Source organism: Schistocerca americana, chromosome 4 (genome assembly GCF_021461395.2).
Source record: "Schistocerca americana isolate TAMUIC-IGC-003095 chromosome 4, iqSchAmer2.1, whole genome shotgun sequence".
Classification (NCBI taxonomy): Eukaryota; Metazoa; Arthropoda; class Insecta; order Orthoptera; family Acrididae; genus Schistocerca; species Schistocerca americana.
In genome coordinates this window covers 437297243-437322995 of record NC_060122.1, presented here as the reverse complement: position 1 = coordinate 437322995, position 25753 = coordinate 437297243, and the positions used below count along the sequence as shown (strand labels likewise).

The 25753-nt window shown below is 39.5% G+C and overlaps 1 protein-coding gene across 1 annotated transcript in view; it reads right to left on the bottom strand.

Annotated features, from left to right (window-relative positions):
- The window catches only part of LOC124612768 (mucin-12-like), a 290845-nt gene that overhangs the window by 147249 nt on the left and 117843 nt on the right, over positions 1-25753 (bottom strand). Inside the window, exon 7 of the mRNA XM_047141163.1 lies at positions 25594-25728. Within this exon, the coding sequence (XP_046997119.1) occupies positions 25594-25728 (135 nt within the window). The remainder of the gene's footprint in view (positions 1-25593; positions 25729-25753) is intronic.

Here is a 25753-nt window from a genome sequence, read left to right as displayed (position 1 = left end):
GGCGGCACCTACCAACATTTTTCAGAACTACCGCTTACTTTGCGCTCGATTCTAAGCCGCAGGCGGTTTTTTGGATTACAAAAACCGGAAAAAAAGTGCGGCTTAGATTCGAGTAAATACGGTAATCAAAATTACAAACTTTTCTTGGTGTAAGGTATCTGCCTACAAAGCTAACATTGCGACTATTCTAAATTTATGCCATTTAGTGCATACAACATGATAATACAACCAAAAATAAAATAAACAAAACGAAATAGTTCACATTAATTTTTATTTGCAGTGCATTTTTTCTTTACTTAGTGTACTTTTTTATCATCATCGTCATCGTCGCCATCCTAAATGAACAGCTCTGAAGCTTATATCTTCATTGTCGCAAATATTTGGCTGTTCGCTTCTATACTGATGTGATAGTGTTAATGTACAATGTCTTTTGCTTCCAAACATATTGTATGCCCACTGCTTTCTCACTGGCCATGTAGAACCAGCAGCTGAACATGCCCTATCATTCCCATCATATGTCATAGCGAGCGTCGATAACATTGCCGCATGAAACACGTCATTGGCCTCAATCTAGACTTTTAGCATGTCCTACGGAAGTGCATGCTATTGTTGAGTACTTGTCTAATTCTGAAGTCAATTGGATTCTGATAATAAATGGATTCAAGCAAACTGTGTTTAGACATGGAAGATGTTCATAAACAGCAGCGGTATGCAGTATAGATCCTCGCTGTTGGCAGCGCGACTAAATTTTCTCAGCTTATCTGATGTCACAGTTCACTCACCAAGCCTTCCATAGTGCTGTGCTTGAGTAACAGTAAAACATGGCAGCAATATCCTCTAGGGTGCAGGTCAATGTAACAACAGCAACTTATAAATAAATAAAACATCAAAATCAAGATTAAGTCCAAATCTTGAACTTTTGCTCATCCTGCAACTACTGTTGGTGCTACCTTGCTACCTCCAAAACGAGTCTTTCTGCTGTAATTTATTCTTGTGATAACAACTGCAGTCAGTTTAATGTGATTGATCATTTGTTACAAATTAATTACTGGATTAATTTTGAGTGTTGTATCAGCTGAATGTCACTATCTTGTTCTAAAGTTGATCAGAAGCTGGTACCGTTTTTCTCCGGTATTCCTGTACGTGAACAGCAACCAATTTTCTCATTTTCAACCCACTTGGTAAGTCATTAGTTTCTCATAACCAAATAAAAGTTGACTTGCACTCAGCATCAAGAAATGGTTTCTGCAGGACAAGATTTTCGCTTTTGAATGTTACCTTCACATAAAAAGCAGCATAAATGTGTGTGTAGGATATCCCTCTATGAGAACTTTTACAGCAAAACTGTTCAAATACAACAAAAGTTTGTGAGTTGATAGAATTTAATGCTATTACCTCCTGGGTTTCACAAAGTAGTCAATTTGTTAGGCAAAGCATAGTATAGTTGAAGTGGCTGGTTCAAAGTTTCTCGCGTATCTGTGTGTCACTTGACAGCTTGAGCAATGTCAGTACTGTGTCGAGTACTTTGGCATATTGGGAATTCTTGAGCCTATTTGAATGAAAACATTGTTTGTTAAACCCTACCCTTCAGAATCCTTCAAAATAAATATGTACAAAACCACAATAGCCAAACCATCTGTAAATGTAGGATGGTCCCTATATTAGTCTATTTAACAATGTAGAAACACTGACCTGATGACCACTATTTTGATTTGTGTAAATAAGAGCACCCTTTGTCAAATAATGAATTTGGGGGGAAAAACTCATCCTATAATCAGGTAAATACGCTACATCCGCAGCGAATTACCTTGAAATTACCTAAATCTCAATTCGGTAGGACTTCAGTTAAATTTTTAGGATTTGTGATCAATAGGGAAGGAATAAGACTAGACACATTACGTTGGACGTTATTGGGAAACGTCCGCAACCATCAAACAAAAAAACAACTGTGAGTATATTTAGGGACAGCAGGATTTCACAGAAAGTTTTTGAACAAATAAGTCCTAAATGCACGGCATATGGCTAAGTTAATGAAACAATATTCAGTGTGGCAACGGGCACAGAATGTACAGCCGAGTTCTTAGCTATCAGGGACAGTTCAGTGTCAGCACCATCACTATTGCTTCCTGATTTCAGACAACCATTTCACCTCACAACAGATACCTTGGATTACTGTCTAGGCACCCAGCTGTACCAACAAAGACAGCTGGGTGTTATAGTTGAACACAAACTATTGCATTTGCAAGACATATGCTCACACATACTGAAAGAAATTATGGTATAACCGAAAACAGAGATTAGCAGTAGTACAGGTGATCAAAAAGTTTAAATAGCTGTTAGCAGGATGAGAGACCATTGTCTGTAGCGATCACACCATCATTAACAGTACTCTGAAAAAGTAGGTTTGCTACACAGTAGGATCACTAGTCGGTATTTTTCTTGTAAGAATTCAATTTTTCTGTAAGTTATGTCAAAGGCAACGAAAATGTAGTACTGGATGCACTGTCCTGGCTTCCAATAGGTTTATGGCCACAAAAAGACTGCAAAGAACTTGGCACTTCCACAATATATTTTTTGAAAACTAGCAATTTAGGTAGGGAAGTTATAAATTTCTGTCATAACTTCCAAACAGAACAGCTCGAAGGTCAAGCACAACTTAGAACATACTCAATGGTTAGAAAATGGGAGTGAAGAGTTAAACCCCAGATGGAAGCTTCACACATGAGTACTAGTCCACTAGTCACAGTTCGAGTAAGTGGTTGCTCTTTATTCCATTCAACCAGACTGAATTAATAATATGGCGTATACATCTAGGGTACAGTCACTTTGGCCCCAAGAAATGTATCAAGCACATTAAAAAGTATTATTACTTTTAAAACATGCACTGACAAGTTAAAAACATTTTATGACAGTCTGAGACTTGTCAGAAGGTGCAAATACAGATGACAAAACTGCATATCTTACTTCATTGCATAATACTCAATGAGTTATAGGATTTAGTGGAAGTGGACTTCTACAGTCCACTGCCTCGTTGGGCAGGGAGGTATGGTGTTTATTTTCGTCATCCTGGAATGGTGGTCGATGTTAGTTAAATTCCATCCACTGAGAAAAGCATGACCCATAGCATCATACTGAAGCTGACAGATCATTATTTAAAGTTAGTAGGAAGACCAAAACATTTGTTGTCGGATAACGGTATACAATTTATGGCAAGCCAATTTAAGGAGTTCCTAGCATGGGAAAAAATCAATCATATCCTCATATACTGGTACCACCCACAGCCTAACACCACCATACATGTAATATAGGAATTAGGACATATTGTGCAGGAAAACATACCAAGTGGATTGGGTTCCTGAGTGATTTTGAAAAAATGCTGAACAAACATCCCCATTCAGTTATCCAGGTACACACAGAGAGATTTTAGGCAAGCAAGTTGAAGGTGAACCTTTGTTAAATTATACTGAATCATTGAAGAGAATGTGTGGGTTACTCCAGTAGCACAGTCAAATGTCCAAGAGATATTAACTAAAGCAGGTAATGAGAGGAAAAAGATGTGTATAAATTAGGGGACTTGGTAAGCACAATATAAGTTCAAAGAGAGAAAGACTAAAGGGACCATATGTGATAACACATACACCTCACCCAAAAGCAACTGTGCTAACCAACCTGATTACAAGGAAAGAAAAAGGGATGTTTAACAGTTGCATACCGATGGGTAGGGTCAGTAACTGACCCCAACGAAGTTTTTAGGCTAAGACTCCTGTCGTGTTCAGTAGTTTATTTAATAAATACATGACATTTATCGTAATTATAATTGCTACAATCGACAATAAGAACAGCTTTTGGTTTACACACATTGTTGAGTTACAGTGATTGTTATAACTGAATGTGTATCAAGTCAAGAATCACCACTCGCAGTCAACCGGTAAACAGAGTGGTGAGTGGAAGGTAATATATTTGTGGCATTTGACAGAATGTACAAGATGATGAAACTGACAGATGACGGAATTAGAAATTTGCTTGAGAGTTCAGACAATGAATTTAGTGCTGAACTACCCGAAAGCTCAAAGAGTTCTGGAAGAAAGAAGTACCTGAAAGATCTTCCTTGTGAACTTTGTGACCTCAACATGAAAAGACGCGCTCAAAATTCTGTAGGCCTACACTCAAAATACACTAAAGCATAATCAACGTTTGGGTGTGACTGTAATCAAAATCAAGGTGCTGTGAGAAGAGGAAACAACGTAACGAAGACGCGACAGAAAGTAACACGTGCAGCTGTGCATAATCTCCCAAAGAAAGGAAGCTGTTACTTATGTGCCAGAAGCAAAGACCGTAAGTACATGAAGGCTTGCACTTCTTGCAGGAAGTATATCTGCCCTGCAAGAAAGAAGTAGTAGTTCCTATTGTAAAGTGTTCTGAATGTGAATCTGAGTAATCCTTGCAGCTGTGAAATTAATACAAATAAATGTAAAAAAACTATTTATTTTTTACTAAAAATGTCCCAGAAACCCTTTCCCAGTAATAATAATCAACGTTTTAATCTTCTAATCTGCCAAAATTATGGAAATACATGAGTAATGTGATTTATCCTAGATAGAGAATGTGTGATGGTTGTGGGGACAGTCGCTGACCCCTCCCACTGGCGTTGGCCAGTGCAACATACAGCAATGGTATGCAACTGTTAACATGCAAGATTTAAAACCCTTTGCAGTCAGTGAGTGATAAATTCTCGACTATATTATGTTCAAATTTAAAGCAAAGTGGGATTGAACAAAATCCCACAATCATTTTTTATGTTAGAGAGAGTTGTTGTTGTTGTTGTGGTCTTCAGTCCTGAGACTGGCTTGATGCAGCTCCACATGCTACTCTATCCTGTGCAAGCTGCTTCATCTCCCAGTACCTACTGCAGCCTACATCCTTCTGAATCTGCTTAGTGTATTCATCTCTTGGTCTCCCCTACGATTTTTACCCTCCAAGACTAAATTGGTGATCCCTTGATGGCTCAGAACATGTCCTACCAACCGATCCCTTCTTCTAGTCAAGTTGTGCCACAAACTCCTCTTCTCCTAAATTCTATTCAATATCTACTCATTAGTTACGTGATCTACCCATCTAATCTTCAGCATTCTTCTGTAGCACCACAATTCGAAAGCTTCTACTCTCTTCTTGTCCAAACTATTTATCGCCCTTGTTTCACTTCCATACATGGCTACACTCTACACAAATACTTTCAGAAACGACTTCCTGACACTTAAATCTATACTCGATGTTAACAAATTTCTCTTCTTCAGAAACGCTTTCCTTGCCATTGTCAGTCTACTTTTTATATCCTCTGTACTTCGGCCATCATCAGTTATTTTGCTCCCCAAATAGCAAAACTCATCTACTATTTTAAGTGTCTCATTTCCTAATCTAATTCCCGCAGCATCACCCGATTTAATTCGACTACATTCCATTATCCTCGTTTTGCTTTTGTTGATGTTCATCTTATGCCCTCCATTCAAGACACTGTCCATTCCGTTCAACTGCTCTTCCAGGTCCTTTGCTGTCTCTGTCAGAATTACAATGTCATCAGCGAACCTCAAAGTTTTTATTTCTTCTCCATGGATTTTTATACCTACTCCGAATTTTTCTTTTGTTTCCTTTACTGCTTGCTCAATATACAGATTGAATAACATTGGGGAGAGGCTACAACCCTGTCTCACTCCCTTCCCAACTACTGCTTCTCTTTCGTGCCCCTCGACTCCTATAACTGCCATCTGATTTCTGTACAAATTGTAAATAGCCTTTCACTCCCTGTATTTTACCCCTGCCACCTTCAGAATTTGAAAGAAACTATTTCAGTCAACATTGTCAAAAGCTTTCTCTAAGTCTACAAATGCTAGAAATGTAGGTTTGCCTTTTCTTAATCTAGCTTCTAAGATAAGCCGTAGGCTCAGTATTGCCTCACGTGTTCCAATATTTCTATGGAATCCAAACTGATCTTCCCAAAGATCGGCTTCTACCAGTTTTTCCATTCGTCTGTAAAGAATTTGCGTTAGTATTTTGCAGCTGTGACTTATTAAACTGCTGCTGCTGCTGCTGATGATGATGATGAAGTCCCATACTCCGAGGAGCGTAGGAAGCAATGCAGGAGACCCGCACCGCTGTACTAGGCAAGGTCCTATCGGAGGTGGTTTGCCATTGTCTTCCTCCGCCCGTAATGGTGGTGAATGATGATGATGAAGTTGACACAACAACACCCAGTCATCTCGAGGCAGGGAAAATCCCTGACCCCACCGGGAATAGTTTGGTAATTTTCACATCTGTAAACACCTGCTTTCTTTGGGATTCGAATTATTATATCCTTCTTGAAGTCTGAAGGTATTTCGCTTGTCTCATACATTTAGCTCACTAGATGGTGGAGTTTTGTCAGGACTGGCTCTCCCAAGGCTGTCAATAGTTCTAATGGAATGTTGTCTACACCTGGGGCCTTACTTCGACTTAGGTCTTTCAGTGCTTTGTCAAACTCTCCATGCAGTATCATATCTCCCATTTCATCTTCATCTACATCCTCTTCCATTTCCATAATATTGTCCTCAAGTACATCGCCCTTGTATAGACCCTCTATATACTCCTTCCACCTTTCTGCTTTCCCTTCTTTGCTTAGTACTGGGTTGCCATCTGAGCTCTTGATATTCATACAAGTGGTTCTCTTCTCTCCAAAGGTCTCTTTAATTCTCCTGTAGGCAGTATCTATCTTACCCCTAGTGAGATAAGCCTCTACATCCTTACATTTGTCCTCTAGCCATCATTGCTTAGCCATTTTGCACTTCCTGTCGATCTCATTTTTGAGACGTTTGTATTCCTTTTTGCCTGCTTCGTTTACTGCATTTTTAAATTTTTTCCTTTTATCAATTAAATTCAATATTTCTTCTGTTACCCAAGGATTTCTACTAGCCCTTGTCTTTTTACCTACTTGATCCTCTGCTGCCTTCACTACTTCATCCCTCAAAGCTACCCATTCTTCTTCTACTGTATTTCTTTCCCCCATTCCTGTCAATTGTTCCCTTATGCTCTCCCTGAAACTCTGTACAACCTCTAGTTGAGTCAGTTTATCTAGGTCCCATCTCCTTAAATTCCACCTTTTTGCAGTTTCTTCAGTTTTAATCCACAGTTCATAACCAATAGATTGTGGTCAGAGTCCACATCTGCCCCTGGAAATGTCTTACAATTTAAAACCTGGTTCCTTAATCTCTGTTTCCTTCTAGTATCTCCAGGATTCTTCCATGTATACAACCTTCATTTATGATTCTTGATACAAGTGTTAGCTATGATTAAGTTATGCTCTGCGCAAAATTCTACCCGACGGCTTCCTCTTTCATCTCTTACCCCCAATCCATATTCACCTACTACATTTCCTTCTCTCCCGTTTTCTACTCTCGAATTCCAGTCACCCATAACTATCAAATTTTCGTCTCCCTTCATTACCTGAATAATTTCTTTTATCTCGTCATACATTTCTTCAATTTCTTCGTCATCTGCAGAGCTAGTTGGCATAGAAACTTGTACTACTGTAGTAGGCGTGGGCTTCGTGTCTATCTTGGCCACAATAAGGCATTCACTATGCTGTTTGTAGTAGCTTACCTGCATTCCTATTTTTTTTTATTCATTATTAAACCTACTTCTGCATTGCCCCTATTTTATTTTGTATTTACAACCCTGTATTCACCTGACCAGATGTCTTGTTCCTCCCGCCACCGAACTTCGCCAATTCCCACTATATCTAACTTTAACCTATCCATTTCCAATTTTAAATTTTCTAACCTACCTGCCCGATTAAGGGATCTGACATTCCACACTCCGATCCGTGGAACGCCAGTTTTCTTTCTCCTGATAACGACGTCCTCCTGAGTAGTCCCCGCCCGAGATCCGAATGGGGGACTATTTTACCTCTGGAATATTTTACCCAAAAGGAAGCCATCATTATTTAACCATACAGTAAAGCTGCATGCCCTCGAGAAAAATTACGGCTGTAGTTTCCCTATGCTTTTAGCCGTTCACAGTACCAGCACAGCAAGGCCGTTTTGGTTAGTGTTACAGGGCCAGATCAGCCAATCATCCAGACTGTTGCCCCTGCAACTACTGAAAAGGCTGCTGCCCCTCTTCAGGAACCACGCGTTTGTCTGGCCTCTCAACAGATACCCCTCCGTTCGTTGTGGTTGCACCTACGGTACGGCTATCTGTATCGCTGAGGCACGCAAGCCTCCCCACCTACGGCAAAGGGGGCGAGGGAGGGGGGGGGGGGGGGGGTTAGAGAGTATGATGTATGATGTCAATTAAACGCAAGGGAATACTCTACGATAGTCCATATGTAAATCAGTGAAGAGATGAATTATGGAAATTAAAGAGTAATCAAGTAATGAACTGTAATCTGAGCTCAATGGGATGGAAACTATGAAAGTCACAGTCAATATCGACCTGTGAGGTACCTGGTAAAGGAGAATTAAGTAATATCATTACAGTTACTAACAGAAATTGTTATTAAGAGTCCAGTGGGTTTTTCTTTTAAGATATGAAATGTCTAGATTTCTTTTTAGCTTTTGCATGAATAATATATACATTACTTAAGATTACATTATTTGTTCAGTCCATTTAGATTAAGGATGCACAGTATTAGTATTAAATGGCACACATGAAGGAATGATATCTCCTGATTGCTACCTGGAAGAGAATGTACTCCTGTATGGCATAGCTCAGACTTCATGGTTGGAACGTTTTTGTTTATAATAATAATGGTGATAAATGCAATTAATATAAGGGACCCATCTGATGCGTGATTTAAGTATTACAGTGTGTGGATATTTACTAGAACAGTGAGACACTATGAAATAACTGTATATTTAAGAACTAGGATTTTAGTATATGAATAGTTGGAGACTTGATGAGTAATGAGCTTATCGTGTCTACATGAACAGTGGTTTCACAAAAATATAATTTCTGCCAGTAGTAATCAGTGGAAGAAGATATAGGGGAATAAGTATACGTTACGAATAAGTGAACAGTAATTAAGTAAGTCACAGAATATCCTCAGTTATTATCAATGCATACGTATGCAGGTAAAATCATGCAAGGTTTGGGGCACTACAGGTAAGGGTGCTGGAATACACTCTTCGGAATTCTGAAGTTATCACTTATAAAACACATGGAGCACAACATCATCCACACCTTGCACAGAAACCAAACTAGCTACTGGATCCTAATGACATGAAAAGAGAAAGATGTGAGAAAATGAGACACTCAATTTAGTGGAGGAGTTTTGCTGTTTGAGCAGGAAAATAACTGATTATGGCCAAAATAAAGAGGATATGAAATGCAGACTGGCAGTATAAATGAATGCTTTTCTGAAAAAGAGAAATATGTTAACGCTGAATATAAATTCAAGTATTTAAGTACTTTGACGGTATTTCTTGAGTACAGCCTTGAATGGATGTCCAACATAGACAATCAGCAGTTCAGTTCAGACAAGAAGAGAACAGGAGTTTTTCAAGTGTGTTGCCTCATGCTGTATTATTATCATTCTGTCAAAGCAGTAACACTACATTTGCACGAGTGCTACAGAAGAGAAAAAAATGGGATCACGTAAATCATCGACTGACTTCAGTTTATTAACTGAATTTAAAAAGACGCCCCGGAGCGCGGATACCGTCAGTCGTACCTAGCCACAAGCAAGGTTGAACCACCTGATAATGTCGGACAGTTGCTCCGAGGAAATATTGTGGAATTTGCACAACGTGATCCGGCAGCAAACCCATCAAGACTATTTACAACACATCCGCCAGGAAAGTTTGAAGAGTCACAATTAAATTTTAGTTACAAAACTGCATTTACTAACTTTTGCTGCATCTGGAACACCATGTGCAGCTGCACACTTACAGTACTTATCATTGAAACTGTGGATTAGTCAGTAGTTTCCACTTAATATGCACTTTTGAAGTACTGCCTTCTTGACTAGTCAAATCGAAAGCGAAACTGTGTCAAGACTTGTTGCACAGTAAAGCCATTTACTGTGTATCACAATGCTTCTGAGAATTAAATGTTAATGGCACTGTTTACTAACAGAACCCTTTCTCAGTCTGCCTCATGAGGCTAAATGGACACCAATCCGAATAGTCAACACAAAACAAGTCTGTGATATTTATTTTGAAAATAACTTGAGACTTGTATGTTGACCAGCAATAACTAGACAGACATGACAATGACAATTACATAGACGATTTTATACAAGGAGATAAAAGTTTTGGATAGAAAAAATTATGAATTTTCAACATAAAGAATAGTTAATTGAGATTATTCTTAGTCATGGAAAATCCTACCTCACCCCGTATATGCCTTGAATGCACTTGGGTTGCTTGGTCAAAACCAAGGCAAATAACAGACTACTAGTATTCCTAATATTTCAAAAGCAGTTACATAAAGCCTTTTTAGTCCTGGTAACTCTCTGATATTTACAATGTCTGTTAGTTTGTAATTTTTCCACTGCTCTTGTATGTCTCTCATACCAATTTGTGTGACACTGTGTCATTTTGTAATACCATTATTGAAGTGTAGTGTTCTACGAGGTGCATTCAAGTTCTAAGGCCTCCGATTTTTTTTCTCCGGACTGGAAAGAGATAGAAACATGCGCATTGTTTTAAAATGAGGCTGCGTTCATTGTCAATACGTCCCACAGATGGCAGCACCGTACGGCAGATGGAATTTTACCGCCAGCGGCGAGAATGAGAACTGTTTTAAATACTTAAAATGGCGACGTTTTCCTTACTTGAACAGCGTGCAATCATTCGTTTTCTGAATTTCCGTGGTGTGACACTAATTGAAATTCATCGACAGTTGAAGGAGACATGTGGTGATGGAGTTATGGATGTGTCGAAAGTGCGTTCGTGGGTGCAACAGTTTAATGAAGTCAGAACATCGTGTGACAACAAGCCGAAACAACCTCGGGCTCGCACAAGCCGGTCTGACGACACGATCGAAAAAGTGGAGAGAATTGTTTTGGGGGATCACCGAATGACTGTTAAACAGATCGCCTCCAGAGTTGGCATTTCTGTGGATTCTGTGCACACAATCCTGCATGACGACCTGAAAACGCGAAAAGTGTCATCTAGGTGGGTGCCACGAATGCTGAAGGACGACCACATGGCTGCCCGTGTGGCATGTTGCCAAGCAATGTTGACGCGCAATGACAGCATGAATGGGACTTTCTTTTCGTCGGTTGTGACAATGGATGAGACATGGATGCCATTTTTCAATCCAGAAACAAAGTGCCAGTCAGCTCAATGGAAGCACACAGATTCACCGCCACCAAAAAAATTTCGGGTAACCGCCAGTGCTGAAAAAATGATGGTGTCCAGGTTTTGGGACAGCGAGGGCGTAATCCTTACCCATTGCGTTCCAAAGGGCACTACGGTAACAGGTGCTTCCTACGAAAATGTTTTGAAGAACAAATTCCTTCATGCACTGCAACAAAAACGCCCGGGAAGGGCTGCGCGTGTGCTGTTTCACCAAGACAACGCACCCGCACATCGAGCTAATGTTATGCAACAGTTTCTTCGTGATAACAACTTTGAAGTGATTCCTCATGCTCCCTACTCACCTGACCTGGCTCCTAGTGACTTTTGGCTTTTTCCAACAATGAAAGACACTCTCCGTGGCCGCACATTCACCCGCCGTGCTGCTATTGCCTCGGCGATTTTCCAGTGGTCAAAACAGACTCCTAAAGAAGCCTTCGCCGCTGCCATGGAATCATGGCATTAGCGTTGTGAAAAATGTGTACGTCTGGAGGGCGATTACGTCGAGAAGTAACGCCAGTTTCATCGATTTCGGGTGAGTAGTTAATTAGAAAAAAAATCGGAGGCCTTAGAACTTGAATGCACCTCGTACAATTAACAACGTCAATATATTTATATGTTAAAAAGAAGCAGTGGCTTGGCCAAATTACTGATAAATATATTACTGATGATGGCATTATGCACATCCAGGCATCTCAATACTCAATAATGTGGTGAACAGATGTGAACTTATAAGTACCTACATATAGTTTCATTATATTCCTTGTTTACCTCTGTATCAGTGTATGATGAGTACCTTATACATTGGTCTTGGCACCATTTCTCATGCTCTATATTGTCTGTCCTTAATTACACGAGTATTTATGGATATCATAGGATAAAACAGCTGTCATTATATCTAGACAAGATGATATGGCAATAAATCTTAAAAAAAATTTTGGCACAATTCTGCTGAAATAGTACCAAACATATTGAGCTGTCATACAGTTTAAATCTATACAGTGTGCAAATAGTTTATTGATGTTGTTGCTGTTACAAGTTTTTAGCACCTTTTAAACCCTTTTAGAATATTCACCAGGTTATAAGCTCACTGTTATTTTACTGACCAACAATATCTGGCAGCATATTTTTACAGTAATTGCTAAGTGTTACACGTCTAACACACAGTGTCCAGTACAACATATTTTAATCTCTTAGTCAAACATATGAATCCTAATATCAGTAAAAGCATGATATGTCATGAATTAATAGAACAATGTTCAACCCCAAAAACGACAAACAGAAAAGTCAACAATGTGTTGGGTACAATTTGAGTGCCTTCAGTACATTTCATGCTAAAAGTATCGAGTGCAACAGGATTACTGTGTCTCTAGCCTACTGTATGATCATCTTGCCAGAGAAAATTTCAATTATGATTAAGATGCGAATGAATCAATGTACAAACTTCTAAGCATCTGATCACAAAAATACTTTTTTGCTGAATTACTAACACTTCACCAAATAAGGTATACTTGTTGTTGTTGTTGTTGATGATGATGATGATGGTGATGGTGGTGGTGGTGGTAGTGTCATCGCTTTCGGTCTTAAGATGGATTTGACGCAGCTCTCCGTGCTACTGTATTCTGTGCAAGCCTCTTCATCTCCAAATAACTACTGCAACTGCTCACTGTATTTATCTTTTGGTATCCCTCTATGAGTTTTACACCCCACACTTCCTTCTAATACTTAATTGGTGATCCCTTGATGTGTGAGAATTTGTCCTACCAAACAATCCCTTCTTCTAGTACAGTTGCGCAAAAAATTTCTTTTCTCCCCAGTTCCATTCAGTACCTCCTCATTAGTTACATGATCTACATATCTAACCTGTAACACTACATCCTCTTCCAGTTCTACAATATTGCCTTCACATTGATTTCCCTTGTATAGACCCTCTATATACTCCATCCTTTCAGCTAACCCTTCTTTGCTTAGGACTGGTTGTACATCTGAGTTCTTGAATTCATGCAGCTATTTCTCTTTTCTCCAAAGGTCTCTCTAATTTTCTTGTAGGAAGAATCTGTCTTTCCCCTAGTGATAGATGCTTCTAAATACTTAAATTTATCCTCTAGTCATTTTGCACTTCTCATCAATCTTATTTTTTAGACATTTTTATTCCCTTTTGCCTGCTTCTTTTTGTTTTCTCCTTTCATCAATTAAATTCAATATCTCTTGCGTAATCCCAGTCTTTCTACCAGGACTCGTCTTTTTATCTATTTGATCATCTGCTGCCTTCAGTATTTCATCTCTCAAAGCTACCCATTCGTCTTCGACTGCATTCCTTTCCCTGTTACAGTCAACTGACACCTAATGCTTCCTCTAAAATTCTAAGCAACCTCTGGTTATTTCAACTTATTCGGGTCTCATCTCCTTAATTTGATACCTTTATCTAATTTCTAAGTTTTAATCTACAGTTCATAACAAACAAATTGCGGACAGAGTCCACCACTGCCCCTGGAAATATCTTACATTTTAAAATTGGTTACACAATTTCTGTTTTACCATTATATAATCAATTTAAAATTTTCTGGTGTTTCCAAGCCTCTTTCACAAACACAACAACCCCCTTTTGTGAGTCTTTGATATTAGAATAGTATTGTGAAACAAAGACACTATTCACAAAAATAAAAAGGATAATATTTTGGGTAATTCATTGAGTATATTTCTACTGATAGAGATAATGACAATCTCCACAGCACTACACTATGACAAAATGGCAGGCCTCTATTTTGTGGTCAGTATCATACATAGACACCATATAGAGAGAATACAGGACTTTACATACAACAAGAACATACGAGGTGCATTCAAGTTCTAAGGCCTCTGATTTTTTTTCTCCAGACTGGAAAGAGATAGAAACATGCGCATTGTTTTAAAATGAGGCCGCGTTCATTGTCAATACGTCCCACAGATGGCAGCACCGTACAGCAGATGGAATTTTACCGCCAGCGGCGAGAATGAGAACTGTTTTAAATACTTAAAATGGCGACGTTTTCCTTACTTGAACAGCGTGCAATCATTCGTTTTCTGAATTTCCGTGGTGTGACACCAATTGAAATTCATCGACAGTTGAAGGAGACATGTGGTGATGGAGTTATGGATGTGTCGAAAGTGCGTTCGTGGGTGTAACAGTTTAATGAAGTCAGAACATCGTGTGACAACAAGCCGAAACAACCTCGGGCTCGCACAAGCCGGTCTGACGACATGATCGAGAAAGTGAAGAGAATTGTTTTGGGGGATCGCTGAATGACTGTTGAATGCGAAAAGTGTCATCCAAGTGGGTGCCACGAATGCTGACGGGCGACCACATGGCTGCCCGTGTGGCATGTTGCCAAGCAATGTTGACGCGCAATGACAGCATGAATGGGACTTTCTTTTCATTGGTTGTGACAATGGATGAGACATGGATGCCATTTTTCAATCCAGAAACAAAGCGCCAGTCAGCTCAATGGAAGCACACAGATTCACCGCCACCAAAAAAATTTCGGGTAACCGCCAGTGCTGAAAAAATGATGGTGTTCATGTTTTGGGACAGCGAGGGCGTAATCCTTACCCATTGCGTTCCAAAGGGCACTACGGTAACAGGTGCATCCTACGAAAATGTTTTGAAGAACAAATTCCTTCCTGCACTGCAACAAAAATCTCCGGGAAGGGCTGCGCGTGTGCTGTTTCACAAAGACAACGCACCCACACATCGAACTAACGTTACGTAACAGTTTCTTCGTGATAACAACTTTGAAGTTATTCCTCATACTCCCTACTCACCTGACCTGGCTCCTAGTGACTTGGCTTTTTCCAACAATGAAAGACTCTCCGTGGCCACACATTCACCAGCCGTGCCGCTATTGCCTCAGCGATTTTCCAGTGGTCAAAACAGACTTCTAAAGAAGCCTTCGGCGCTGCCATGGAATCATGGCGTCAGCGTTGTGAAAAATGTGTACGTCTGCAGGGCGATTACGTTGAGAAGTAACGCCAGTTTCATCGATTTCGGGCGAGTAGTTAATTAGAAAAAAAATCGGAGGCCTTAGAACTCGAATGCACCTCGTACAGTTTAAAGGTAAGAAAGATTACGTCATTGAAGAAGATATCTTTACTTCTGTTGCAAATCCATTCCAGTCACTGGGTGACCATCATCAGTGCTAGTATTAAAGCCCCCTGGACTCCTAAATGATGATCACGCAGTGAAAGAAATTGATCTGCAACAGAAATAAAGATTTCTACTTCTATGACCAATGGTGACCCTCCTAATCCCGGTTATAATTCACTGGCATCGGGTGCCGTTAAAAAATTGGCTCTGGTAAGAATTGTTTTAGGATTGACATATCTTACTTGGAGGCCTCATTCTTGTCTGTCTGAAGAGCACACTGTGTTTTTTGAAAACTTCGTAATTCGAAGGTTCATTTTCAGATAGCCTTTGGTTTGCAGCTCTTAACGCAGACCATGGGATCTTCACGCGTTTCCAGTTTGGCTTCCATATAATAAAGCCGATGTATCCTAAGTTCATCTGAAGCTTTTTAAATGAATGAAGAAATGATGGCTTAATTTAGTTAATGTAACAGAAACTATCCATGCCTATGTAATCAAGCATCAAAAGGATTTTTGGCCAAATATTTAAAAAATGGTATCTAAGTGTTTATGAATACTAACACACTAAATTTAAAACACTCAAATGACCTGCATGTGGCCACAAATCACAAAGTTACACCCAACTGCTTGCCAACTGGGATTGCCTAGCTCATTGCCATGTTTTGTTTTCCTACTCTGTCTCGTGTTAACATTAGTGAATAATTCTTATCCATTGTAGGTGGAATATAATACTGCACCTGTTGAAGTTAAAGGTAATTTATAATGATTAATTATAAGCTGCAACCACCTGTTTTTATATACATGTCTTTTCCCATGAAGACATTTCAAGATACATGTAAACATTTGAAGGTGGGGTGAACATAAAATGAATGTACTCTCACAAATGCATGTTTTGAAACACAATTTGTTCGCTTGGTGTGTCGAGAAAGGGGGTGACATCCATATTGGTGCATTATTCCACAGTAAGTTTTGATTTATGTGCTATGAGTGCTACTGTCACTTCATGTGATGAGGCAGCCCACAAGCTTAAACCAGTAGGTGAATAAGGTCTGCGGGTCACTTAAAGTTGCCCATTCCCTTTTATACCAATTTAAGGACACTGAGCCAAACATTAATCAAAATAATTTCTATGTCTAATATGTATATGCAGGTCTTTCTTGTTGCCACTGAGCAAGTAAGAACTTCATATTTTTTGTAAAACTTTATTACACACCTCTTCAAATAGGTATCATGTACAAAGCCAATATAAGTCACTGCAGAGCTTCAATCATATGAAGTCCACCATCGGCCAATCCTTGGCGAGCTATAGAAGAGTGCAGTGAAATTTATGGTCAGTCAGTACGTATCATGGATATACTATGTAAATTTTATGAACAGAGCGCATAGTACTGCTAGTGATTACCATTCAGAAAGCTAGTCACAAAAAGTAAGCATAAAGAAACATTTATTAAGGACAATGTATTATTGTCACTTGGACAATTTTGTTATACTCCCCGAGTTCCTGATACGTTGTGTTGGAGGTACAAATAAAAGTTGATCATTGTCAAGACACACAGTGAAAATAAATATACAACCTTTTTTAGGACATAAAGGCTGGCTGTTTATGACCACTGTGGAGACTAAGTAAGAGTCACTGACTTAAGGTGCCAATAAACCGGTTGCCCCTCAGAATTCTTGACAACACTGTAAGATGTGGAAGTGTCTGGATGAATTGTTGTCTTCTGCTCAAAGTGCTCGTTGTCAGCTAGCGATAAGCATCGCACAACATAGACAAAGTCATGAGTTCGAGTTTACTCCTTTCTTTATTTTTTAAACAGTATTTTGGCTCTCTGCTAAGAGTATCAGCCTAATGGAATCTCAATGATAATTTGCTTTACTTTCTAACCCACTAGTAACACAAAAACCTTCCAGAAACATTTCCACTGAAGACCTTTTGGCTGCATCAAGATCAGAACAGTTTATGCTTGAGAGTTTCCTTGCCCTATAGCGGCCACTGACCACTGGCTGTCTGACGCCTGTTGCCGTTTGATGAATTTAACACAGCACAGCACGCAACGACACACGTTGGCCACATTTCTGCACTCATACTGGTAAGTATAAAACAGTTTTTTTATTGTATTTTGAGTTTCTGCCCAAAATAACTTTGATTAACCAAGTGAATACTGTGCAATAGCACTACACACTTAGGATACCACAAGCATATTTATCAAGTATAATTTGTGTTGCAGTTACATACTGGATTTTGGATATTCAATTCTCGTGAAATTGTTTAAGCATTATTGGAGAGCTATTCAATAAGTAAAGCAACACACACATTTTCTGGAAGCGTGTTGGCTTTATTCAGGATTCTAATACACTATTTGATTTCCCATTCCTCTGGTTACAAAACCACATTTTTCAACACAATCTCCATTCAATGTGATGGCCTTATGCCACCTTACTGGGAGGACCTGTGTGCCCAAGTGGTATGACTCTACTGGTTGACGTCAGAGCCAACGTCTTGCTGCATCAATAATCTCCCCATTGTCCACTTACTGTTTCCAGTGGAGTGCATTCTTCATTGAGCCAAACAGATGGAAATCAGGTGGTGCATGATCCGGGCTGTAAGATGGATGAAGAAGCCCAGGTTAATGGAGTTTTGTGAGCTGCTCTCAGGTGCGCATATTTGTGCGAGACCTTACATTGTCATTGGGAAAGAGAAGTTAGTTTGTATTTTTGTGGCGATGAAGATGCTGAAGTCGTTTCGTCAATTTCTGAAGATAGCACAAAACACTTCGGAGTTGATCCTTGCACCATGAGGGAGGACATCAAACAGAATAACCCCTTCAGAGTCCCAGAAGACTGTTGCTATGACTTTACCAGCTGGTGGTGCGGCTTTGAACTTTTTCTTCAGATTACAGGTGGTGGAGTTTGGATTCCGTAGAAACACTGGAACACATGAGGCAATACTGACCTTACGACTTATCTTAGAAGAAAGATCAAGGAAAGGCAAACCTACGTTTCTAGCATTTGTAGACTTAGAGAAAGCTTTTGACAATGTTGACTGGAATACTCTCTTTCAAATTCTAAAGGTGGCAGGGGTAAAATACAGGGAGTGAAAGGCTATTTACAATTTGTACAGAAACCAGATGGCAGTTACAAGAGTTGAGGGGCATGAAAGGGAAGCAGTGGTTGGGAAGGGAGCGAGACAGGGTTGTAGCCTATCCCTGATGTTGTTCAATCTGTATATTGAGCAAGCAGTAAAGAAAACAAAAGAAAAATTCGGAGTAGGTATTAAAAGCCATGGAGAAGAAATAAAAACTTTGAGGTTCGCCGATGACATTGTAATTCTGTCAGAGACAGCAAAGGACTTGGAAGAGCAGTTGAACGGAATGGACAGTGTCTTGAAAGGAGGATATAAGATGAACATCAACAAAAGCAAAACGAGGATAATGGAATGTAGTCGAATTAAGTCGGGCGATGCTGAGGGAATTCGATTAGGAAATGAGACACTTAAAGTAGTAAAGGAGTTTTGCTATTTGGGGAGCAAAATAACTGATGATGGTAGAAGTACAGAGGATATAAAATGTAGACTGGCAATGGGAAGGAAAGTGTTCCTGAAGAAGTGAAATTTGTTAACATCGAGTATAGATTTAAGTGTCAGGAAGTCATTTCTGAAAGTATTTGTATGGAGTGTAGCCATGTATGGAAGTGAAACATGGACGATAAATAGTTTGGACAAGAAGAGAATAGAAGCTTTCGAAATGTGGTGCTACAGAAGAATGCTGAAGATTAGATGGGTATATCACATAACTAATGAGGAGCTATGTAATAGAATTGGGGAGAAGAGGAGTTTGTGGCACAACTTCACAAGAAGAAGGGACCGGTTGGTAGGACATGTTCTGAGGCATCGAGGGATCACCAATTTAGTATTGGAGGGCAGCGTGGAGGGTAATAATCGTAGAGGGAGACCAAGAGATGAATACACTAAGCAGATTCAGAAGGATGTAGGCTGCAGTAGGTACTGGGAGATGAAGGAGCTTGCACAGGATAGAGTAGCATGGAGAGTAGCATCAAACCAGTCTCAGGACTGGAGACCACAACAACAGAGGTGGTGGTGTGTCACTCCATGGATTGCTGTTTTGTTTCTGGTTGAAAGGTATAAACCCCCGTGTTTCATCACCTGTTATGATGTTCGACAAAAAATTATCGCAATCAGCCTGGTAATGCACAAGCAATTCCCCACAGATGGTCCTTCATTGCTCTTTATGGTCTTCTGTTAGGTAGTGAGGAACTCGGCGAGCAAACACCTTTAAGTACTCCAAATGCTGGACAACAGTGTCAGCACTCTCAACAAGTGTCCAGTTCTGCAGCAAGGTGTTTGATCGTGATCCACTGACCACCTCAAATGAGAATGTCCACATGTTCTAACACTGAAGGAGACACAGCTGTGTGCGACCTGCCAGCAAGCAGGAGATCCAACAGATTTGTGCGACGTCGTTCGGTGCCTCGCGCGAGGATTCACCGTGCTTTTACTCACTGACAGGTCTCCACAGACATCCTGCAATTGCCCGTGAATATATCTGTGATGCTCTGCTTTTATGCAAAAAGGCACTCGATGGTAGCTCTCTGCTCGGAACGCATCTCCGTTGAATACACCACGGTCCTTCATTGCTCCCATTTTGAAGGTTATGTACAGTGCTGCTACCTATCAGAACTTCATGAAAATACAGGGACTGAAGCAGGAATATTCCACAATGTCCCACAACAACTTCTGCATTTTTCCAACCAAAACTGGCAGAGAGAAAAAAGAAGTGTCGCATCACTTACTGACCGCCCCATCGTAAAAGAGAGTTGCGAGTGGAGAAAAGTTATAATATTTGTGATATATTGTTCACTTTGGATTTAATAGAGAGGTTTGGGAGAAGAGGGTATCTCGGAATGTTTGTATCGTATCGAGCTAGTGGTATCAGACAAATCGTGTCAGGACAGGATTTTCTTGTTTCCAGAGAGACCATTTCGCCACAGGAAATCTCAATAATTGACACATGTAATGAACTGTGACCAAATAACATTTGTGTTAGATTAGCTTTCAATATGCAAAGTTCAGTGTAGGAGTACTGCGTGTTCTAATTTGAAGCAACAAAACTAAAACAGATGAGCATTACTACATTTCGCTTCAACTTCGTAAGAAGAAATTAATGGCTGTGTCCTGACAAAAAGACATAGTCAACCAAAGGATGGTGTGAACATATATTTTGCACCCGTTGGCACAAAAAGGATGTCGTGCACTACCAACTCCTCCCCAGGGTTGTGTCCACCACAGTTGGCATTTCTTGCCAACAACCGAGACACCTTTTGATTGAAGTATAAATCAGCCAACAAAACTGTATTAAGTATTGGTCCTAAACAATAATGCATTCTACTGATTTAACAAACAAAACTATCCACGAGTTTGTTTTCCTTACGGATTGTAGCTGCAATATCAAATGAAATACTTAATAGCTGTAAATGATACCTGTCACCACAGTTTGCTTCACTCTTCACCGCTTGTTATAGTATCATTTTTGCATGTGTAATGATTATTTGTGAACCCATTTGTTCAGTCAGCAAGCCAATGACATTCCAGAAATAATGTATTATTAGTCGCTTATTTGATTTTTGCTGCTTTGAATTTGAGCTTGAAGTAATCCTATATATTATATGACTTCTGAACATTGCCTATTGAATGCTAATGTCACACAAATGCACGTCAATTATCAACACTTCCTGACTGTGGAAATATTCTGCACCAGAATAATCTTTCTTGAAACAAGTTTTCTAATGTGATATGTCCGAAAGCATTCGCCCTAAACATAATACAAATGTTTCAAGCTGCCCCCAACTTACTTTCTCCAGTAGCCAAGCTGGTTTCATTTTTAAGGCTGAACATCTACTTCAAGGATGTTGTGGAAAGTTATTTAAAATTCATTTAATGTTCCTAGAAATCAACAACCTGATTTTAGAAGAAGACTTCCAAGAAACACTATTAACAGATAAGTAAACTCACAAACGGTGATTACAGACTGAGCACAGGCTCCGATTGGGGAGAGACAACGGTCCCCCCCCCCCCCCCACCCCTCAGTTGTTTGAGCCCTGTTCAGGGTGCATGCGTGGACAAGGAAAATAAATTCTCGGATTTTTCCCGGATTTCCCAGTTAAAAATACACTTTCTCCCGGGTGAAAACACACTTTTTCCGCGTTAAGTGACAGTATATTTTCCCTGCAAAACTTATCGATCCTTTGAATGGCTATGGGTTTATCCGCAGGCATTGAATTTCCAGGCTGGAAAATATCTCTGATGTGCAGCAACATGTGCGCTGCGTCTTTTCATATTACGAAAGTATACATTGGAATTCAATCAAACACCACATGTTACTTTACGAATCATTGAAATCGAGATTGCGATGCACTTTTGTAAGCCAGTTATTGCTCATGTCACGTGATCTCACCAGCTGGTGACAGAGGATATTCAGAGCATAGGACATGTGATGTAGGCAGCCAACAGCGACATCACTGTTAAGTAGCATGAACACACAAACAGGGATACTTAATAGTTTAAATTAATATACATAGTGTTACTACAAGGAAAGCAAAGCGTTCACATATAACATTGGTCTCTGAGGTTAATAGGCTACAACAGAAGCTAAGCTTTCGCACGTAAGGTTGATCTTTTTTGCGCATGTTATACTTTAAGATATATCACACTAATGTGCCAGTAAAATTTATAATAATAACATAAATGTCTGATCTTCAGGGTTTGAAATTATTCTAAATGGCTCGTCATCAAAGAGTTGATTTTTAAATGAGAGTCAAACGCTCTGTGGTTTAATAAATTCATGGTACATTCTCGAACATAGTTCAACTTACGTAAAAGGATATTTACTTTGAAAGTAACGCTTTTCATACCACCATTCAAAATAGTTTCGCGTGACCTGTTAGAAAGCTTTTCAAACCACCACTCGCAAAAGTTTCGCACAACCTGTTAGAAATAGGTTCATCTCAGCAGTTGCTAGGGAGCGCAGATAACAGGCGACACCGTGCTTGCGCAGCTACCATGGCTTAGGAAGCCCGTACGTACATACATGTAAAACATTGAAAGAAACAAGACATCAGAAAAGAAACAAGACATCAGAGGATACTCCAAGAGCATCGGAATTTCGTGAACCATACTAAAATGTGCACATTTAAAATGCATACTTAAAGTGCACATTCGTATATCCAGATTCTCAGTGAAGTATACCTCAACCTTACATTAAGCTTTTCAGTGTGTTTTTTGGGATGTAAATTTTCTTGGAGCACCAATACTGTATTATATCATGTTTGGTTCTTTATTATGGCATAATGCCATACGTGCTAGAAAATGAAAACGTGCACTTGAAATGCTGCGAACAGTTGAAACTAGCCAGTACTGCGGAATTAAACATTTCGTTTGAAATACATTGACTGCCTCTGCCGAAAAGGTTAGGAAAAGTCAAACTTCTTTAGCAAACAGACAAAAATAACTTCATTGTTCTGCAAGGCAATTAATGATTGACTGTCAGGAAGGTGGAAATAAAATAAAATCTGAAACTAATAACATATTTTAGCCTTCCATAATTAGTGAATGTGGTCTAATTCATTTGCCGGCCGAAGTGGCCGTGCGGTTCTAGGTGCTACTGTCTGGAACCGAGCGACCGCTACGGTCGCAGGTTCGAATCCTGCTTCGGGCATGGATGTGTGTGATGTCCTTAGGTTAGTTAGGTTTAATTAGTTCTAAGTTCTAGGCAACTGATGACCTCCGAAGTTAAGTCGCATAGTGCTCAGAGCCATTTGAACCATTTTTTAATTCATTTGATAGCGCCTGGCCACAGATATCCGTTTTGTTTTCATTTGACGTGAGAGTAAACGAGGGAGAAACAGCAAAATCACTAAATATAAACATGGGTCACGTGGAGACTACCCACTAAACTCAGACTGCTCTGCGCATCATCCCCTGATCTACGATATTTGCTAACCGGGTCAATACTATTAAAAAAAAAAAAAACACACATCTCGCTCTTAATAACGGATGGGACTATTTGTAGTCGGGAGAACAAGAACTCTTCAGAAAATATGCACTCTTTATTGCCTATTAGCTAATAACTTGCTATTTTGTGTGACATAATATTAAAAATAGGATACATAAAACCAATAAAGACAAGAGATAAGCAACAAAGTACACATTTCTTCAATTCTTAGCTCCCAGACATTTTGTCTCTCTAATCTTGCTACAGCTTTACATGGCGTTCTTTCCTTTCTGTGAAAGAATCTATTACCTCATAAAAGTTCGTCAAACGTTTTGCTACATGAAAAATCGAAATGTCGTTATCTAATACTGAAAAAGCTGTTAACACAAATATTACCCAAGACTGGTGTGGTTTCTCGATCTGATTATGTCTATTTCGTCACTGTCTGCTAGATAAAACAAAATAGGCCTTTCTAATATTGCAGCAATTTTGTAACACACACCAAATAAACGAGACTGCTTTGGCAGAAATGGCCATTTTTATAACAAGACAGAATATAATTCACGAAGTACCAATATAAAATGCCTATTATGCCTACTACAAGCAAAAAGCTTAATGTTAGCAAATAGTTTCACATTTCATTCACACGCACCAGTTTCTCAAGCATGAGATCGAAAAGTAGTATTATGAAATTGTTATATAAAATTGGAATCGTCTTATTCTTCGATAATTTGTATGATGTCCCCGTTTCTTCTCCTTCCTCATTCTAACAAACAATCTTGTCATCACCAATTGTGTAACTATTCCTGTCATGGTCAAAATTTGTTCACCGATTAACTTCACTAACCCTGCTAGAATCACAGGTTTAGTTATCCTGCGATTATTCTCCGGTTAGGCGTTGTTACGTATTTGTACAACACATTTTCCGCGTTACTTCCAGAACAGAACTTACGCAGCTGCTGGCCAGGGACTGTACAACTGGTCCTTACTAGTGTAGCGATCTGGACAAAAATTTTCTGTCAAAATTTCATTTTCTTGGATATATCGAGAAGACAATATGTAATCTTTCTCACCTATTATTCCTGTTAGTCATTTATTTCCATTCTGGTAGTCTGAATCTAAGGATTTTGCTAGTATTTATAACAACACTGATCATTCGCAAACCCAATCAACCACATAATCAGACGGCAATTGGCATTCATCCGTTTGGCTTTACTCCGCTCAGCTCGTATAGCCCTGTCCCCTTTTGTTTGGGAAAGTTTATTTCTAGATGCGATGAGGATGTGTTCAAAAATGTTCAAAAACCAACAGGGATGTGTTTCAGAACGTGCGCTGGATACTAAGCGCTTTGTGAAACAAGTTTTTTTCCTCAAGAATATGAATTTGGTGCCCCCTTTTCCCGGTAGCATCTAGCTGCTTGCTGCGACTACTTGCACAGTCAACAACCACATTCCTGTAGCCAGAAGCGGGACAATGTACTGCTCAAATGCGACTAAACTGCGCATGCTCACGAGTCCGCTCGTAACTGCTAAAACGAGTCTCATGTAAACAGTTGTGATTTCACACTCATCGGAGGCAATTTGTTGTTATGAAGCATAGCATAGTCTTCCTAAAGCCTTTGACACATTTTGCTGTTGGCACACGCTTGCACGAGCACTGTGTGTCGTTGTTGTATATGACACATTTCCTTTACAATTTAAGTTATTTTAGTTTTTTCCTCTAGTTTATGTTTTATTGAAGAGTTATTCTGCAGTAGCGGGATACAGTAATATCCTGTGTCAGAGTACTGGTTCTTACCAGTGAATGTTACAAAAGTTAACTGAAAACTAAAACAAGGAAAAATTCCCGCAATTCTAAAAAATTCCCAGGTTTTTCCCGGTTTTCCCCCGGATGAAAAAATTCCCAGGTTTTTCCCGGATCGCCCGGTTGTCCCAGGTCATATACACCCTGCTGTTATTTTACACAATTTAGGAACGGAAGACTTAAAACTGAAAGTTTGTCAGAGTACCTGAACCGTTACCCTACTCTAATGAGTGTCAGTGCCTGAATGGGCATACAAGAATTCTCCACCATTACTATCTAAATCACAAAGAAGACAGTTCTACACTATTAAAAGATTAACCATTATTGCTAACCGTTCTTTACGTTCCCTTTCTTGTCGTTGTCTCTCACCCTCTTTTTGTTGTAACCGCTCTTCCTCCTCTTTCTGCTGTTTTAGCTTCTCTAGTCGGCTGGATTGCCGCCTTGGCTGATATTCAAGCAGTCGCTTTCTGAAAAAGTAAATATGAAACATTA